This window comes from Anneissia japonica, unplaced genomic scaffold, assembly GCF_011630105.1.
Source record: "Anneissia japonica isolate Jap-2015-1 unplaced genomic scaffold, ASM1163010v1 scaffold1065_len1792383_cov172, whole genome shotgun sequence".
NCBI lineage: Eukaryota > Metazoa > Echinodermata > Crinoidea > Comatulida > Comatulidae > Anneissia > Anneissia japonica.
The window spans coordinates 1,606,927-1,627,520 of NW_022684135.1; the positions used below are offsets into that span (position 1 = coordinate 1,606,927).

The 20,594-nt window shown below is 34.6% G+C and overlaps 4 protein-coding genes across 4 annotated transcripts in view; 1 reads left to right on the plus strand and 3 right to left on the minus strand.

Moving 5' to 3' along the window:
* Positions 1-83, minus strand: part of LOC117104111 (transmembrane protein 11, mitochondrial-like) — a 5,737-nt gene extending 5,654 nt beyond the window's left edge. The window contains exon 1 of the mRNA XM_033244796.1: positions 14-83. Within this exon, the coding sequence (XP_033100687.1) occupies positions 14-30 (17 nt within the window). The 5' untranslated portion in view covers positions 31-83. The remainder of the gene's footprint in view (positions 1-13) is intronic.
* Positions 84-1,515: 1,432 nt separating this feature from the next.
* Positions 1,516-2,376, plus strand: LOC117103695 (caldesmon-like). The gene has a single exon (XM_033244304.1). It carries the CDS (start codon positions 1,516-1,518, stop codon positions 2,374-2,376), a length of 861 nt encoding a protein of 286 aa, XP_033100195.1.
* A 5,570-nt stretch (positions 2,377-7,946) lies between these two features.
* On the minus strand, positions 7,947-15,419 carry LOC117103706. Its single transcript, XM_033244315.1, has 9 exons — positions 15,143-15,419; positions 13,769-13,860; positions 13,233-13,342; positions 12,861-12,983; positions 12,009-12,354; positions 10,496-10,639; positions 9,673-9,861; positions 8,946-9,027; positions 7,947-8,453 (listed from the first exon to the last, which is right to left on the minus strand). Exons 1-9 carry the CDS (start codon positions 15,234-15,236, stop codon positions 8,296-8,298), a joined length of 1,338 nt encoding a protein of 445 aa, XP_033100206.1. The 5' UTR covers positions 15,237-15,419; the 3' UTR covers positions 7,947-8,295.
* A 1,657-nt stretch (positions 15,420-17,076) lies between these two features.
* LOC117104126 (dehydrogenase/reductase SDR family protein 7-like) overlaps positions 17,077-20,594 on the minus strand; it is a 6,802-nt gene continuing 3,284 nt past the window's right edge. The window contains exons 5-7 of the mRNA XM_033244809.1: positions 20,010-20,102; positions 19,168-19,320; positions 17,077-18,463 (exon numbers count right to left, since the gene is read on the minus strand). Coding sequence (XP_033100700.1) covers positions 18,261-18,463; positions 19,168-19,320; positions 20,010-20,102 — 449 coding nt within the window. The 3' untranslated portion in view covers positions 17,077-18,260. The remainder of the gene's footprint in view (positions 18,464-19,167; positions 19,321-20,009; positions 20,103-20,594) is intronic.

Here is a 20,594-nt window from a genome sequence, read left to right on the forward strand (position 1 = left end):
GTTATAAGCTAACCTTTCTTTATCAGCCATCGCGCCAATCAAGTGCTATAAAAAATGAGAAAAGTGTGGGTATTGAAGCATAAAATTAAATGAAATCAAATACCGGTAGAGGGCGCAAACTACAAACCTAACTAAGGTACTTGTAACCAAAATGAGGCTATTGTGTTGACAGGTTGTCTATATACACGAAATAAAAGCGCGCCTTCACAGCAATAACAACTCCCTGTGTTCACAAAAACTCGGAAAACTGGCTGTTTTTTTTTGTTTTTTGTTTTTTTGTTGTTTTTTTTTTATGTTTTTGTTTTTATTTTTGTCTTGCTTAGGCCTTTTTCACGAACCGGTAGACATCTTGAAGTGATGACAAACATTGCGAATCAGCGGTGCGTAACCAACAGATATAAGATAAGCTTTTGGGCTGATTTTCTGATATCATGTACAGGTATTAAAAAAATCATAACTCCATAACGGGGCGTCGTATCCAAACAATTTTTCCAGCAAAATGTTCTTAAAAGACTAGTCTACACCACTATATGATTAAAATAGAATTGAAAAATGTTTTTGACCTCTGAAATCAAGATGGAATAAGAAAAGCCTAAAACTAAGTAGTGTATTAAAATAGGCTTATGCATTTACAGTGCAGTAGCATAGTACTTTCGTGTTGTTTACTGTTCCAGGTACCGATGATATAGAGATTTCTCTTATTATGAAGTACAAGTTATGTTTTATAAAGAAGTATAGTACTATAGTAAATCATGTTTTTTACACAGGAAACTCTCATATGGTAACTAAAACAATGCTAGTTCTGAGTAATTACTAGTACTATTGCACTGTAATGCATAGACCTATTTTAATACATAGGCTTTTCTTTTTCCATCTTGATATTCAGAGGTCAAAAACAGTTTCAATTTTTTTTAATCATATAGTGGTGTAGACTAGTCTTTTAAGAACATTTTGCTGGAAATTTTTTTTGGATACGACGCCTCGTTATGGAGTTATGATTTTTTAAATAACATGATGTCAGAAAATCAGCCCAAAAGTTTATCTTATTTCTGTTGGTTACGCACCGCTGATTCGCAATGTTTCATTCAAGATGTCTACCGATACGTGAAAAAGGCTTCATTTAAATAAAAAATAATACAGAGCTAACTTATACTACAGATATTGTATTTGTTCATTAGTAATTGAAATTAATTAAAAATTCAACATTATGTGGCTTAATTTGTTGAACTAATAATGAACCCCTGCACGTACCCCGGCAATGAACCAAGAGTTGTCCACCAGATCCTTTGCGGATCACTACTATGGTTATATACACGTAGTTTTCGTGTGCATAGCACTGAGTGACCTAGGTCACGGTACCAAACCACGATGTGGAAAAGCCGGAGCCGAGAGCTAGAGCATTGTTGAACAATTTTGGTCGACACATACCTGAGTACATATTTGCCTATTATTTGCACATTTTTATTTGATACTACAACGTATATCTAACAAAACCTGTATTTGTATCATAATATAATGGAAGCAAGTATGAGTAATGAGGCATTGACTACTACCGAAGAGGAACAAGTAACTAAAAATGATGTTGTAGAACAGGTAGAAGATTCCGGCGAAATGGAGGCCGCGAAAGACGCCAACGATGAGGTACAATGCCCAGAGAGCGAAAGCGTGTTAGAGGCCTCGGATAACAAACAGGCTACATCAGATAGCGAGGCAGAGAAGGCTACAGAAGAATCGGTAGAAGAAGATAATAACGACAAAGATACCTCTAAAGAAGTTGATGAGTCAGCTGTTGATGAAAGTAAAGTTGAAAATTCAAACAAAGAAAACGATTCATTAGTTGAAGAAGAAAAGCCGGATGATAACAATGGTTTAGGCCTAGATGAGGAAAAGGATGATTCGAAAGAAAAATCAGTAGAGGATTCTGAGAAAGATAATGAGAAAGATACTAGTAACAAAGTGGATTATGCTAGCTTGGCACCATGGTTTAATGAGGAAATTCATCGCTTGTGCAAGAAAAATATTCAGCTTTACAAGCGAGCACGTGAACAAAAAAACCAAACAAAATTATGGGATGAATTTAAGGGCCATCAGCGTGAAGTTCACCAGTTGATTCGCAAAACTAAGCGTGAATACCAGTCAACGAAGGGTTTATCAGACGAGGAAATGGCAAAATTATCCACAAAGTCGTCAGCGAAAGCCAAAGAATTTGGTCTGCTTGAGCTGGATGCTGAAGCAATAACTGACGGACGAAACCTTAAAGAATCTGACAACAGAGGGGGTTCACATAAACGAGGCCACGGCGATGGCTGGGTGTCCCCACAGGAAAAGAGGAGGCGAGACCAAGTAATGAGAGAATACTACAAAATGTATTACTGATGTTTTGTACAAACTTTAATTCCTGCTTATGTTGGTTGACAATCTTCTCTAAAAAAGTAACAAAGGTTACTCTTCTAAAAAAGGGTTCCCTTTTTGGATTAAAAATACTCCTTTACAGCTTTTCACGGTTTTGTTATATTTTTTTAACTGATCTGGTTGGCTCCAGATGTCTGTAAATTTTCCCATTAATTAGTTAATTTGTTTCTTTTGTGACATTCATATTCAAATATGCCTGATCAACTTGTAATAATATAGCTCATGACAACTGTAAGAAATATGTTATGTACTGTAATATGCAAAATCGAATATCATTTTTTTTTAATGAATAAACGTCAATATGTATATTATAATGAAGAATGTTCTAAACCTATGGCTGGCAGTAGCACTTAAAGTATATTAAACATTTCATCAATCAACAAAATACTATTGTTAAGCACTGCTAGTTTTTGGAAAAAAAATCTTTTAATGAAGTTATGAAGATTAGTATAATATATTTTCTATTGGCTACATACAGTAGTTTATGTTAAATATTCATTGGACAGTCTTGACGTTTGAATCTGTACGTTTGAATAAATTCCCAAACTTTTAAACCTGTAATGGATGTAGCATCGTATGTATTTATTCTCCGTCTAAATGTGACAATCTCTACATTAGTGGCAAATCCAGGAATTCAAATTAAATGGGGATGAGAAAGGGACTTTTACAGATCAGGTCTATGCCACCTCGGCCCCACCATGGTTAGGGCACAAATCAAAATTTTATGGCTATGATACCTCTAGATTGCCAGAAATGGCACTCTCAAATGTTAATTTTAATTTTCCCCTTTATTTCTATGAGTGACCAGGACGGCTGGCACCCTTCCCCACTTGAATCTGCCACTGACCAAGTGAATAAGCAATGCCCAACAGAGTTGGTGGGATAATGGACAATGTATCAGTTACATGTTGGTACTGGCACTGTACTGCCGGATTGTACATAGGAGCCCAGCCAAAATTTTCAATTTAAAATATTAAAATTTGACAAAGAAAATATATTTTTTTATTTTAACTGTTTCGTATTAATAAAAAAATAATTAATAATGCAGTGTAATAATACTACTATTATATTAAATTTGCATCAAATCAGATAGGAATTTATGTACTGCATAAGCACCATGGTGCTTATTTGGTCATTTGTAAGGCCTACTGTATTGTTAATTCAATTAAATCTATGCAAAGCGATACACAAAAAATGATGTAAATCAATAAAATTCAAACATTCCAACTTGAACATTTAAAAGCAAGCGAGTCGAATGGCTGAGCAGTTAAGGCAGGGGCATCGCAACCTACAGTCATAATAGCACAAAATAAGAAATGTTCTTTGGATCTCAATTTTATTTATACTGCTCTCATCATTGCTTCAAGGGTGGAAACCTTGGTTCGAAAAGCGAGGGTTGAGGTGTTCCTATTTATATATTTTTATTGCCAACAATAATAAACTAAATAAATATTGGATGTGATATAGACAGCGCCACAAAAAAAACAGCTGAAGTGTTTCTCCATCATTTAATTTACAATAACAAAAAATAAACTAAAGTGAGATTATGCAATACATAAACTAATATTTATAAAATAAATTTTAAAAGTTAAAAAAAAAAAACAACAGCAATGTTAATGTCGGACTGAATTCAAGAATACGACTGGTATTTAGATTTGATACCTTGATTTTTTCTTTTTTTTCTTGATTTATTATTCTTATTTCGTTTTACTATTAAGCTTTTGTTATGTATGTTCATGTGTGTGAATAAATAAATTAAACGAACAAACCTATTGTGCAGTCCAGGAAGCTCTGAACCTAGGCTGGATTTTGGCTATTTCAATCTCTTATCTGACAGTGGCCTAACAAAGAGACCGGGGGCCTCTTTGACCTTACAACATTGTGGGCTGCTGGGTTCAACATTGTGGGCTGTTGGGTTCCACTGGAGTACAGAGCAAACCCATATCTTCAAATTTTGATGTTTTAAATGTATACTGTATTTACAGTATTTGATGTTTTCTAAAATATTCTGATCCTTAAAATCATGGCCACTAGGCCGATTTGGCCAAAAATGAAAAATACTGATAAATATACCAAGACCCTTAATGTGAGGGCCCTGGCTTAGCTAGTAAGAACGCATAACTGTTGCGCCACTGGACACACTACCACTATGTGTATTTTGTAGCCCAAGATAATTTTAATAAAAAATAAACAAAAGAAACTCAAATTTAAAATTCATTGCCATATTTATTATTGTATTTTCTAGTATTTAATCGGCTATTAAAAACATGAAATGATGAGTAACTGGTTATATTCACGATAAATAGAGAATTTGCTAAAATATAAACACCTTTAAAGAGCCCTCAAATTCCCTTATCCCTGTGTTTAATTTTTCAGTACGGGAGTTGCTAAACACAGATCAATAAGAGTTCATTGGTGTTTTTAATGGTTACTGCAATCCATCGTTTCGCAAACTTTTAGACCGACAACCCAATTAGGAAATTCGAAATCAGTTTGCAACCCAGTGACCCTTTGTTGAGGAGACTTCTTTTATACATTGTTTCGCGAACTTATTTGTTCATAGATTGTCAGAGGAGAGCGGAAGAAAAATAAAATTTAGTATTCTTATTCAGCAAATGGTTTTGCAAAATTATCCACTTGGAGGAGGAAATAAATATAAAATGTTATTGTTGAATGAGATGGTTAAAATAATGCTTCAAATTTATATAATTAGGAAGAACTAAATACATATCTTATTTTTGGAGATTTTAAGGCAGCAGCGGGCGTAATAAGAATAAAGAAAAACTTTTTCTTTTTTTCTGAAATTTGGTGTGCTATTTGGCCAAAAATATAATTTTTTTTATTCAAAATAATCAATATTGGTGGGTGGCTGGTTCGAGAAGAAAGGTACCCTGTATAAAAAAGTCTCCCCTTATGCAGATGCATAATTTTGAAGAGCAAAGGTCTATATTGTGCTTACATTATCCAACATGTGTTTCACTTCAGTGTATTTTATCCTGCCCTGGTTTTACTATGGTAGATTTTCTTACCTAAATATGCATCATTAAATCTTTATTAATTATTAATAAAATATTTTGTTGGTAAAATGTAACACTGAATATTAATACAAAATTACACATTTTTTCATGCATATTGAAGCTGATATACAGTGACAGGTGACAGCTGATTTATGATGATTTCTGTCAAGTTTGTGACCCGCTAAAATGTTTTGGCGACCCACTGCTTGCGGAACCTTGCCGAAATCAATTATAGGTAGTGCCCCCACCCCTTCTCAATCCCCTCATCATTAATGTGCAACCCCTTTTAATGTCTAAAGCGTACCTCTGTACATATGATGATTCATAACACTGCAATAACTTTTACATTTATGGTATTTCCTCTAAAATATTACAAGAATATTTTATTTAGATATTAACACTACCAGTAGTATCATTAAATCTAATACTTTTGAAAATCATTACACTGTATCTAATATCCCCAGATTACATAATGAATTGTGATTAATGTTCACAAATATCTGTAGCAATGACTGCCCTCACCACCCCCCACCCCACCAACCCAGAAAATGTCACTGCCTGGCAAAGTACTTGGAGGCATTAATTATGCGCCATATTATTTATTCATAGCAGATACCTTTCATGATCAGTATAGTAGTATGAATAAACATGACTACAATATAACTATCAAAATAAGAACACTAATAACAATAATAATAATTAATAATAATAATACTGTAATAATAATAATAATAATAATAATAAAAATAATAATAATAATAGAACTATAAAACCTACAATCACACTTACATTGAGGGAAAAACACAGCACCTATAATATAGCAGAAGGAGCAACTATTAATTGCTTTTTAGTTCTTGCTAACTGTTTACTACTATTTATTGTTTGTAATTTTGTCTCGAATGCAAGTGCTTTGTAAAAATAGCTTTGTTTCTTTTATCTCAAAAGGCAAACAACTTATAATAAAGCTGTGTCCAGGCTATCAAACTTTATTGGACAAAAACATGTGACATACCTAAATATGGTCATGATGACATCACATCATGACCATATATAGGCACATCATGACTATATATAGGCATACAACAGTTTTTCCGTCAAATAAAATTTGATAGGCTGGACAGAGCTTAAGGCCAAAAAAATGGTTATGCTGTCCAATCAGTGACATTTGACCTTTCCAGAGTGTCAATCTTAAGGCCAAACTAACTCTCATCAGTAAAATTCCTCTCGCGATCATTTGTGGTTAGGGATATAGAGTATAAATTGGGTTTAGTGCTTCTTTTATTTGCTTTCAATGTGTCTACTTGGTTAAGGTGAGAAGGCAGTAGCTATTTCACATCGACCATCTTGGACTTGTAAAAAAAAAGTTCCCCCATTTTCCTTTTTTCAAAATATTAAGATGAGAAACTACATTTTTTTTTACTTGGCCTAACAACTGACCAATCAGAGCAGGGCTAGGAATTTTCCAAAAACATAATTGTTGTCCCACAAACACACGTGTTTACATACAATATTTACGTTGTCATTTTTTAAGTTCCAGGGGTTGCGCCAGGATCTGCCTGAAGGGGGTCCGGGGTCCCCGCTGGGGGGAGGTGCTATTCCCTAACAAGGAAAGCAGAGTGGGCGTGGCCAAGCGTCGCTTAAAAGATTGCGAAAGTGGTCCAGGGGGCAGAGTCCCCGAAAATTTTGACAAATTAGGGGTTTCAAAGACTTATGTAATGAATTTTAGCGACTACTAATATGTAGAAAATACATATTATTTTTTTTTCTCCCTGACGAATTGTGGTTTTTTTCCCCGATGGGGGGGGGGGAGAGGGCAGCTCTCTCTGACAGGGGGCCCTGGTCCCCTGCTGGTGCCACCCCTGGTGAGTCCTTAGCAAGGATACCCAAGGGGCAGAGGCTTAGCAGAAGGGTCCATTGTGGGGATAATTGCTGGTCATGGGTTTCTTATTACTATAAGCCCGGGTTCATAAAGCCTGTTTCCTTAAAATTGCTACACTGTCGCCGTATGGAAACCAAGCTTCACTAACAATCATTCAATCCATACATTTTGGTTTGGTTCATAAAAAGGTAAGCACGAAATAAAATCATGGTTAGGGCACAAAACTCAATATATTATACAATTTTTGGGGGATTCTTTATTATAAATATATATTTTGCGAAAAAAATATCTTGATTTGAGATATTTTGGGTCGGTCAGGTTTGGACAGCAGAAACAATTATTTAGCCTAATCATCATTAACATTATAGTTATAATATTTATTTTATTATGATTATTATAATTAGTAAAAATATTATTTCATATTATTATAGAGCAAAAACTATAAAATCTGTCTTTTAAAAATCTCTGAAATACATTCAAACATTATAAAAAATAATAATATTAATAATGAGAATAAATACCATTAATACTAATAATATAATTAACAATAATAATAATAATAAAATTCAAAATTATAATGAAAATTATAAAAATAGCAATCATAAAAACTATTAAAGAGAATAATAAAGGAAAAATGGTTATGTTTCTAATATTGCAACACTTTAATGATACAGTAATCTTTTTACCACACCATAACTAACTACCATTTCTGATTTTATTATATATTATTTAGTGGTGCTAAACAGAATCATTAGTATCTAGTTATACGTTAAAAGAGCTTTAAAATATAGTTGATGCTTTGTGAAAACTAAAAAGCATAATAAATATACTCTTGTTACACCAGCCTTAAACTTAATTCTGATTGGATGTTACTGTCCTAATCCAAACCTTACATACAATAACATCCAATCAGGAATCGGTTTAATACTGTGTATCAATAGCCATGCCTAATAAATAATTCATGACATATTTTGGCATTTCTGTGTTCTAGCTTTCTTGCATAACTGAATGCATATCACCACACAGAATTTCTAATCGTTGCGAGCGAGCTGCGAATTTCTGGGGATCCAATCCCATAACAGATGTAAGGCATGTGACTTCGCCATGTTGCATCAATCCGTACAGTCCACCTAGGCAGAAGAATGCTGAGGAATATAACAGAAATAATGAATTATTAATATATAATGTATTATATTTATATACCACATACATAGATTCCAGGCATCTGATTGGTTAAAAAGCAGGGTAATAACTTCAACCATCACTTCTATAACATAGGTTGAAATGATAGTTCATAAATTCCCAGGGAAAAAAGTACTATCACATTTATAGTAATTTTTTGTTCATATCGCAATGTAATCTCAAGCCCCACTTATAACGTCGCAGTGTAATTTATGACATTCACGGTGGTAAAGTGACTGTGACCTCTACGACAAGAGATTGGCCTTTTGACCGCCTAGTCTTAGGGCCTAGGCCTACCTGGTGGGTACTCGTTTCATTGCCTTTTAAGGCCTTGTAGAATCTATGTACGAGGTATATAAAACAAATATTGACTGCTTTTGATTCAAATGGTGACGTCTACAGTCCCCTCCTGCACCGAGACTGTAGTCTGAATAACAAACATGACATAAACGTACCTGCTCCTTCTGTGACCTCTGACATAGTGGTCAAACATTGAATCAAAGCACTTCCCAGTTCAATGGCCATGTCTTCAGGAACCTGCAAAAATTTAATAAATACGTATTCAAGTTATAACATTTATTAAAAACTTATTGTTCCTGAAAATGATGAAAACACAATAAAAATAAATTAACTTGCTCATAATATAAAAATTATCAACTTAAACACAGAAAAAACTTTTTATCCATACGTTTATTAATTTGTAAATTATATGTTAATTATTAATTCTGTTAGCATGTACAAGAGCATTCCTTGCTGCTTACTGGAGGGTCCAAAATTATTCCTTAAAATCTAAGGTGAAACAATAGGAGTCAAAACACCAATTTCAGCTGATTATCTGGGTTTTTTCGTGCTCGTCGCGACCACTTAGACACAGCTTGGGTCACACTCCTTTCTTCGGGACTCCACCCTCATCTAGTCTCCTTTAGTTCACAAGGGAACTTAGTCTTCTCATGGGAACATCCCATAATAGTACCTCACAAAGTTGAAAAGTTACATTTAGGTGGAATAATAAGCAACTTAAATATATTCTACAATGGTAAATAGTGTCCAATTAAGTAAGGTGTTTCAAACACTAACAATCAGTGAATTCACTTGATAAAAAGCAAATTGGAATATTAACATATTATAAATAATTATCGTTAGTATTGTTGTTATTTGTTTATAAGTTAAAAAATAACTTACAGCATGTTGTGCCAAGTTGTTAACTAGAGTCCCAGCAGCCTCGATAATCTCTAAATTGTCACACAGCAATGCCGGCGTCAACAACGCACATGTAATCTTACTGTTCTGGGTAGACACACCATTCAATGTCCACTCACGGTCAGAGATTAGCCAGCTAAAACCCTGTCCCCATTTGCATATATTACACAGCTATTTAAGGTAAAAAAAAAACAACACAGAGCTCAAACAACCATGCTCAACAAAAATCAAAGAGTATTATTGGGGTGTGGGTAGGGAGGTGACCCTTTCAATGATGCTCCCCAAAATTGTATGCTGGGATACTACTGTAGCTTTACCTAGGGGAGGATGGTGGAAGTTCAGAGTATGTCACCTCACCAGAACCCCCAATATAATAGTAAAAAGAAAATAGAAAGAGAGGGCACGGTAATAAAAAAAAAAAAAAAAAAATTAAATTTTATATTTCAAATTCCATGTTCAAGTATCTAAGGTAAAAAATGTCTAAAGCACAAGCGCCACCCCACCTGCTCGATGCTTTGCATGTTGCATGGCCCCTACCCAGATTTTTCTATGGTTCCTCTCCTACAATTATCTTTCTTCCTGTTAATTGTTATTGGTTGAATGATTGTATAGCACTTTTCCTTTTGGCCTTACGAAGCTCACCAGTACATTCCTCAAGAAGAGTAGGGGGCTACTGCAGTGTACTGGTCGATCCAGCCCCTGTCGTTATGGACGAACGAAAGTGCGCCACTCCGGGACTAATCGAATATGATGTGACAATTCAACTTAATTAAAGCTGCGGTAAACAAAAAGATAACATACCAACAGCAAGAAATCCGTCATTTGGGATACCTGTAAGATCCATTTCTTCATCCAGATACTTCCGCAGTGCATTTAGTGAATCTTTTTCTCCCGGTGACAAGATTCCGTCGGGCACATTCTCCAAAATGCATTGAACACATTCACCTGGCTGTAAAAATGTCAATGTAGTTAAACTTTGTCTAAACTATCAATTTATATGTCACAAATGGGTCATTCCGTAACAATTCAACATGGCCGCGGAAGTCACCTTCTCGGATTTTGTTTACATTTTTAGGATTTGGTGTAACTTCAGTCACTAATAAGAATCCAAATTTTCAGCTCGATCGGACCAATATTTACCGAGATACTGTTGTCCTAAAAAGTGGGCGTGGCATGCTTGAGCTCAGCTGGCATTGTCGTTATTTTGATTCTTTGATTTTTGAAGTCTCATAGCTTTTTTTCCTAAGTCACCTACAAAGCTGAAAATCACAGTACTTGCTCAACTTTTTGTGTAAGTTCAGATTCTGCACTATGAATTATGCTCCATCAAACATGGCTTCAAAATGAACGAATGAATGAATTTAAACAAAATCCAACAGTGGCGGATCCAGAAATTTGAAATAGAGGGAACCCAAAGGGGCTTTCTCAGATGGATAGTCTACACCATTTATGATTATAGCATTTCTAGATTTCTAGTTTAAAAAATTGAGTGCGGACCAGGCTGGCTCGGCCCAACTTGAATCTGCTGCTGTCTGAGATGGTGACATTCATGGCCATGTTGAATTGCCATGGAATGACCCAAATACTTGTGATCTGCCAAATATGAAAGTAGTATGGCATTACTCATATGCAAATCACAGATGTTTGTCACATACAACTTTAGTATAGATGGAGCTCAGAAAAAAAAAAAAAAAATTGGCAGTGGCTATAGTTACACTAGTCTTAAATGAATTCCTAATTATGACTGGATGTTATTCTTCTAATCTAATCCATACATACAATGACATCTAATCACAAAATAATTTGTTTAAAAGTGGTGTAAATGTAGTGGCACTGCCATCAAATTTAGAATGTAAAATGTTTGCAAGCATAGAATGCCAAATATAATTCATGGATGGATGGATGGATTTATTTGGTGAAAACACCAAGGATAACAAAGTTTGAAGAAAACATATTTCCATTGAGGTCCTTCTGGCGGTGATTGGGCAGTACATCGGGAAACAATCCCCTACTCTTTTCCAAAGAGTGTACTGTGTTCTTTAACGTGCACATGGGACCAACGGCTTAAATGTCTCATCCGAAAGACGGTGTGCTTTTGAAACTTCCATTTCAGCCCTCCAGCTGAAAGGAGAACAGCAATGGCAATTGAGCCAGGGACCAAGATATCTCCGTGGTTCAGCGGACACACAAAAGGGCTACCAATAGTTTACCCGACTGAGGTGGCTGCTCTTATTAGTTAGTTCTTGGATTTAAATAGGGAAGATAACAATGTAAACTATTACAAAATTATAGAAATTAATTACTAAAAAAGTACCCACCTTGGCATCTGTAAACAATTGTTTCTTGGATACCACTGGAAGTTTCGATTTTGAATCACTTATTGCAGCGCCCTCACTTGCCTTAATATCAGCAACAGCAGGATCACTGACCCCATTTATCGCAGGATCAGGATCAGCACCATTAAGCGTACTAGTACCATCAGTCTTCACTTGGTCCTTGTTATCATTGTCAGTAGCAATTGCACTGGCAGCTGAGGCTTGTGATTGGTCAGTATCCTGAAGGTAGCTAGGCTGCGGAACTGGCTCTAGGTATTCATTGGTTCTCGGCCGGATCGGATTTGCTGACATGGAGTCTATTAAAGGCTTAATCAAGGCACCAAGTGGCCTGGAATTTGAAAAATAAGAAAATCGGTTGTTTTATGTTAATGCCTACTCTTTAAAAATTAAGTTTACAAATTCTTTAAATTCCTAAATCTTAAAAAGAAAGTGAAAATCATCATTAAATAATATAATAATAATATCGATTTTGTGGAATGTTAAGCGTGGATTTCACAGTATCACATGCAATACATTATTGACAACTGGTTATGGAAGTAGCATACTACAGAAACAGGTCTTGGGGTTGTTTGCAATAAAATAGTTATACTGGTACTTAAAAAAATCATTAAATACAGTCATGTATAACAACCCAAATAATGTGCAAAAAAAAGGATGTTAAGCTATAAAGTTTTGTATACATAATTACTCATGTGCATATAAAATGTGTGTGTAGTATTGGAGAAGAGTAGATGGATTGTGTCACAGTGTACTAACTAATTAAATTTGTTATTGGCATTTTTTGGCTGCAAACTAAAACCAAATAATGAATCAGGAGTTATGTGCAGAACTCACGTAGTCAGAATCTCTTGCGGAAGACCTGTGATGTAGTCTGGGATTTCATTGCCCGTCAGAAACTGAGCAACCTCGTTGCTAAACGTGTTACAATTGTGTTCAAACAGATTGTACTTTTCACCACTATCAAGATAAAAATTAAAACATAAAGAATAGAGTAACAAATAATGGAGTAACCAGCAACAATGACTACAATGTCATTGCAACAGCATGATTTTAAAAGAGTAGAGTTTATACTTTTAATGTGAGAGATAAGCCACAACTCCACTCTATTAATTCAGTAAACAAATAACAATTACAGTTAGTAACAGCATCACCACTCTAAACTACATTTTCTACATGAAAAATATTTTTAAAGTTGAAATTACAAACCAAAACATTTCTTCACGAAGATTTGACATATATTCATAGAACAACGGATAATCAAGGTAGGTCTCGCCAAGGTCCAGAACACTGTCAGGGTTTCCAAGAATCGTCCCACACTGGAAAAAAAAAGAATATATTTCTTAAACAGAGCTTTAGAAATTCAAATTAATTTATTAATCAATCAATCAACAATCAATCAAATACATACAAAAAACACACAGACTCAACAACACACACACAAATGCGAAGATACCTATAATCAAAATCGAGAAATAAATGCAGTAAAACTTGCCTATCAGTCGACTTTGTCTAACTTAAATAATTTCCAAGACGATCTTATTTTACATGCCAAATTGTTGTGTTTTTGATTAATTAACGATCTGTAAGTCAAATTTTATCTAAGTTGAGCATTTTTTCAATGCCATTTTGGATTTGACTTAGGCAAGTTCAAATGTATTGAATATTTTGAAGATTTGTTAACACAAACTTGTTATGAAATGTATTCCGAATCTTTTTATAAATTCCAAATAACTAAAACTTACAGGTCTGCAGGACTCTATTCCGCCACCACCATAAAAATATTCCCTGGCAAAGACAACGATTGAGGTGTGCCATATCCCATCAAGCTGCTTACCTGTGAAAGATAATCTGCTATTAGGCCAAATTAAAAAACAAATTAGTTTTATCATCCAATCTGATTGATTGTACATACACGCATAATCTAATAATAAATATTATAGGGGCTATTGGATTCTTCTAGAACCTTCTAAAGTTTTAGTCAGCAGTGTAATTAAATTCCTATTGTTAAAACCTGGTTTCCAATGATGTAACAGTTATAATTTCTTGTTAGGATTTATATGACTCTTACACAAAGTTGAAATAACCCTGACATCAACAAAATTTGTCTTCATGATGTCGGGAGTCAACTTTCGTATCAGAGACGTAACACAACACAATGCAAGCGTGTTCATTCAAGCATAAATCTCTAAATCACGGTTTCCAGTCTGATCGTCTAAAATTTCAATACGTTGATTTATTGTTCAACATTGTTCTGCACCGATTTAACCTTACATTACGTTAATCTCACAATGCACTCTCCAGTCAAAATTGGTTTCCTTTATAATCGCATTTTGTTAAGATAAAAGGACATAGTCATAGGGCTGCCTTCTTACTACACATCGACACCAGGCTTAACCCAGCAAACACAAAACGTTCTTATAACGTTTGCGAACGTTGTGGTTAGGAATGTCACTTAATAATGTTCGCATAACGTTGTAACAACGTTCAAACCTTGTGAGGTTGTGAAATTAGGTTATAAGTACGTACGTATGGTTCTACAAAATAACGTTTTTATCACCAAATTGTAACATTCTTATCTTAGAAAGTAATATTGTTAGCTGGGAAGTTACTGACTGACTGCATTCAGCGCTCTCAAATATTCCATAAATTTGTGGTTCAGAAAAAAAGTAGTAATCATAAACAATGCATTTGATAAATTACCTGCATAAATAAAGCCAATATTTATTTTTATAACCTCTCATATATATTGTTTTATTTATGTCACAGATATGTAACTTTATGGATTTTTACGGTGATAAATATTCATAGGCCTAGCCTAGTTTTGTTGAATCAAGCAGGGTGGTTGAATCATTATCCAAATCAATGTTTGCACTTTTCTCAAAAATTAGCTTTTTTATTCACTGACGGAAGCAGCTTTGCAAATTTCGTACTCTAGTTTTCTTGCAAGGTCGTCCAGAAGTGATATTAGGCCTAGATGAAACCATCAGAATTCACAAAAGCGATTTCCATGGCTAGCCTAGGACTTATTCATTACTACTGTAGAAAGCCTAGGCCCCCTATTCGCCTTTCATCACGCCCACACAAACAAGTACTTTCCTCCTCCTGCGAATACTTACCGAGGAATGCCTGGGACATCGAACGGGCTATACCTTTGGTCAAGTCGTAAACATACAGCTTAACTTGATGTGCTCTCACTTCTTCGGCACTCATCTTGTTTCACCGGTATACGGGTAACAATCAGACAAATAAAGAATGTTCTTTCAAATGTTTTCTGGCTATAATTGCGACAATAATTGACGAAATAAATGAAATACCATTGCACCCGATCACTTGTAAACACAGCTCCAAATTCGGATGGTCATGCTGAGCCACATTTACGCCGTAACCTACTGAAAAAATACTGACCTTGACGACCTAAGCTGTTAGAAATATTGATTAGATTCGATTACCCATGGAGAAATGGAGTAGGCTTAGAATTGCGTACAAATGGAAATTATTTTACGAAGGTTAGATCAATGCAAGATTTTTTATTTTATTTTCTGAGTTATATAATAATTCAATTATCATAATCTTAAATATAATAATTTAATAAATTTTATAATAATAGCCATACTAATGGATCTTTCCAGGGTGTCAATCAAACGTAACAACCAATCATAACAAGGCCATGAATATACGCACGCGTCTAACAAGCACACGCGTTGGGTGCGTATGCTTTTACACTGTCGTTTTGTGGGACTAGCAGAATAGTAATCCAAAGGTCGGGGCTATGCGGAAAGGTCCATGATTTTATAAGTCAATAGCCATATTTTAATGTTAGCACTCATCAGTTGCTATAGTGATGATCATACTATACGTATTAATTAAAATAAAAATAAAAATTAACATGTTTTCACTTTGTTCTTTGTGATCTGTTTGTTCTCTTCCTGCTGTTTTGACACTGCGCCTTGAGCACCTATTTTTGGTGGTGATGTTTGCGCTTTAAAAATCGTTATTATTATTATTATTTATTAATATTATTATTATTTATTATTACAGTACGTATTACATTTAGATGTGCGTATGTGGATTCGCTGCATGCGCAGTAGAGGAAATGTGTCCAAACCGGCCCCCACCTGTTCTGCCCGCCACCAATTGTTAGGACAAAAAGTAAGAGTCAAATGATGTCATGCAGTTTGATCCATCCAAGTTTCATGATGTAGTTGGAGTCATTTAAACTCTACGACAAAGTACCAAATTTCGCTGCTTTCCTATGTTTTTTTTTCTTGGAATGTCAAGCTGAAATTGAGTATTTCTTTATTAGTAGTTACTTAACAACATTAATTATATTTGTGGCAGTCAACTCACCATTTCCAGTCTCCCCCTACAAACTCACCCACTAACAAACTTGCCCATCAAATGACTTACCGGTACTAGTTCTACAGAACTACCGTAGTCAGTCACATGTGGAAACATTTATGTTGATAAATGTTTTTATATTGTGTCTGTCGTTAAATTGTATAATGAGTAGCTTGAAAACCAAAACGTCATACAAATTTATTCCATCTTATATCATTAGAATAAATTTATATTCGTAATTATAATAATTTACCGACAGAACCAATATAAAAAACCTGTTTATCATCATCAATGCTTCCACTTCGCACTTGTTCTACAGCTAGAATGCAATTTATATGTATCTGTATTTGTAAATTTTGTTTTTTTTTTATATTGTTTCTGTCCTCAAATTACATAATGACTATAGCATGAAAACAAACAAAACATCATAACTTTATTCAATCTTATTATCATTGGAAAAAATGTATGTTCATTATTAAATATTTTACCGACAGAAACAATATAAAAAAAACCTGTTTATCATTATCAATGCTTCAACATCGCACTGACTTAGTTCTACAGAACTAGAAAGCAATTTGTTAGGGGGCGAGTTTGTTAGTTATCACCACCAGAAGTACCCCACTGGAAATAAGTCTTCTTCTAGACTTTCGTGGGCTATCCTCTGTGTTTACACCAAATAAATCCAATCTAATAAAGGAACACAAGAAAGTTATCCAGACTACTGTAATCATTTATTGTGTCTACAGTTATTACATTTACATTTTATGGTATATATATGTCTTGGTAAATTTTTGATATAAATGTTAATACCATTTTTAAACTTAAAGACATGTTCCATAAGAATGATGAAACATCATATGAAAAAAAATTGAAATTAAAACTGCTCATTTTGAAATAAAAAAAAATTATCAACTGAAGCAAAGAAATTAGTGTACCATATCTCAAAATTGTTTACCCATAATTTTACACTGAATAATTATAAAATCATTAGAAAAAGTTAGTGAACAGTTGGTTTAGGGATGCACTAGAGTGGTGGAGATGGTAATCCCAGAAGATTTTTATTTTTCTTTTGTGCTAGTTTGGTTTCATTCATTTCATTGTGTTTTATTACCGTACTGTACCACACTTTTTTTAAAGTAAAGTGCATAGCAACTTTATCAGTGGTAGCACCAGAAATTGGCCAACAGAAAGTCCAAACCAAGGACCTGACAAGAGCCTCGGTCCAGGTTCCAAAATAAGTTAGTTATAATAAGTTAGTTCACATGGGAACTTTTTATGGCTTATATGTATATGGCCCAAATTGTGATTTTAGACTAAAATATTAGGGATTGGCAATCAAAATAACATTATTTGGATAGGAAAATTATTTAAACAAAATTGTTTATCCAACAACCTTGCCATAGCGTCGGACAACATGGAGGTCTATAGGCCTGTCCGACAGGAGAGAAATGCCATCCCTGCCCCCTGCTGGCACCACCTCTGTGTGCTATAGGGGTGGGCATAGAAATGTGTCGAAGGCAAAAGTGAATTTTTTTATTTAACACTGAGGGCAGCATCCAAAATTTGATTTTCCAGATCCAAAAACCTTCATGGAGTGCTTTTATACCACTTTATGCTCAGTTATTACTTTTTACAGATGATTGGTTCCGGGCTGTAAAAAACTAGAGGTTTCTGGCCAAAGAAGATTGGCGGGCCACCCACACACACATAGGGTTTATGATTTATTTTCGTGGCCACAACAAAATCACTGTTGGGCCACATGTGGCCCGGAGCCAGCACTTTGCCCATCTGTGTACTATAGAATTAACTCAATTACAGTATGATTTCCTTAGTTTATTATCATCTTTATCAAGTTTCAGGTTGAAAGCCAATTTCGAAATTTGAAAAAATGTATTGCTAATCTTCTCCCTTCGACCCTTTTTTAGCCCGTAGTTTCATAATCCAAAAATACAAAGATGGCCACAGATTCCGGAGATGTACTGCAATCTTGTGGTCAATTGGGCCTAATATCACATCCTTTTCCTTGGTTGCAACAGCCCAGAGGATCCGTTTAGCTATATACTCGGTTGACATGCCGCTGGCGGTGGTTGAATCCATAACTGAAACAAAATAGCACGGTATGTGTAAGTTCAGATACAATAATCTATAAGATACTCTCATTAAATAAGTTTAGAAATTGCTTATTTTTAGTCATAAGAAAATAATTCCAACCAGCTGCAAGATTTGGAACATAAACCTGGGACTGGATGTTTTTTTCCTAAAGTATTATTTAGGTTGATTTGATTGGTTGCAACAAAAGGTGTGATTGATTATCATACTTTGTTTACATTCTGTAGTAGGAAACTTGGTTATCCGCCTCTGAGTTTCTTTCTTGCCATTTTATAGGAGTTTTATAGAGGACAATCAAATGTCAAGCAGGGTGTTTTTAGAGTAGATATAGATTGTAGACTAGATGGGAGTGCCTGTAAGCTACAGAGGTAGAGGTAGGAGAATAACCTATAGCTCACAGTGTCATTGTGCTGAATATGGGTACGTGTGGTCTGTGACCACAAGGAACAAAGCCGGACGCTCATAGTGCTCGTCAGTCGTCGCCAATGCCGTCAGTCGTCGCCAATGCGATTCTATGGCGAACGCAATGCCATGACACACACGCAACTGATTGTTTTTTAATGATGATCTGATAAGACTGCCACCGAAAATCGGCAGGCAGTGTTGCGTCATCTAGCGCTCACACGGAGCAGAGTTTGATTTATCGGTCAACGGTCATACAACGCAGTGGGCGGCCGGTTTTACCAATGATTACCTCCATGTCGTGATCCATCGCTACAGACTGCATTCAGTGAGAGATTTGTGTTGATGTAACTAGGACTTATCACAGTCACTGCAATGTTAGAATCTGCAACTTCTGCACGGAGGCTATCACAGAAGGCCTGCAAAGCAAATTTGGAGGCTGTGTCTGTAACAAAATAACAAAATTTAACTTTAAATTAATCATAAAAATCATATGAACTTACAGATTTCTGAACTGAGTTTTTAAAAGCTTTTTGGATAAAGCAATTTCCTTAGTTTCAACAAATTACCTTAGGAAGACAATTTCATAAATTAGGCAAAACTACTTTAATACCTTGTATCCCAAACTTATTGTTTTAAAGATTGTCAGAGGAAGGCAGAAAAATGCTGTTTTCTTATTTAGCATATAGTTTTGCCAAAAACATCCAGATGTAGGAGAAAATAAAAACAAAAAATTATTGCTGAATATAAACATTGTAGAATGGGATAGTTAAATGCTTTAAATTCATATAATTAGGAAGAAATATGCATATCTTATTTTTGAAGATTTCACAGCAGTGGCGGGCGTAATAAAAATAAATAAATTTTTCCTGAATTTCCCATTTTCTATGGTGACACGTGTGCTAATTGGCCAAAAAATAAAATGTTATTTTTATTCAAAATTATCATTATTGGTTGGCGACGGGTTTGCTAAACAAGGAAAAAAAAGTCTCGCCTAAAAGTAGACTGAAAATGTTTCTGATTTTATTACACGAATGTACACTGCAGTAATCCCAGACACCCACCTTGATTCTGCAAAATTTAATTAACAAATTGATAAATATAATAACAATGTAATAATAATAATATACGCACATGCTGATCTAAATGGAATTGCCATCCTTCCTTGGATGCTGCTCACAGCAACAATATGGCCTGAGCCTTCATAGACCATTGACGACAGTAAAGCTGGAATGAATAACACCATTTAAAAAAAAGTAAATTTAATTATAAAAGCAATAATAATACATTACTGTTTTGTTCTTTTTGTTATTATAATTATAATAAAAACAACAACAAAATATAAATAATACTAATAATATAATATAAAAAAAACAATAAGCTTTCCTAGTTTATTTATCCACTACGTGTATGTATGGGCATTTATACAGTTGTGAGAGAAAGTGCTTGGGGTTGAATCTGCATGTCCTATAGGTCTCCGTGGTCTAATGGATACGACACTTGCCCTGACAATGACAGGCTACACTTTTGAATCCCGCCAGAGACACTTTACTCATAAAACTTAATCAAAAGAAACCTTTTGTTGAAGGGCTATGCTTGATACGATTATTATTTATTCATTTGTTTATATTGTGTTTACAGTGCTACGCAGCAAAATCAATTTGTGTGAGTGTGTATATATATATATATATATATATATATATATATATATATATATAT

What these genes read in the sequence shown, in the direction of transcription:
- LOC117103695 (XM_033244304.1), top strand. Translation starts at nt 1,516, where the DNA reads ATGGAAGCAAGTATGAGTAATGAGGCATTGACTACTACCGAAGAGGAA.
- LOC117103706 (XM_033244315.1), bottom strand. Translation starts at nt 15,236, where the DNA reads ATGAGTGCCGAAGAAGTGAGAGCACATCAAGTTAAGCTGTATGTTTAC. An exon ending in GAATAGAGTCCTGCAGACCT is followed by an intron (nt 13,343 to 13,768) that starts GTAAGTTTTAGT and finishes TTTTTTTTCCAG; the next exon opens with TGTGGGACGATTCTTGGAAA. An exon ending in CTTCGTGAAGAAATGTTTTG is followed by an intron (nt 12,984 to 13,232) that starts GTTTGTAATTTC and finishes TTATCTTGATAG; the next exon opens with TGGTGAAAAGTACAATCTGT.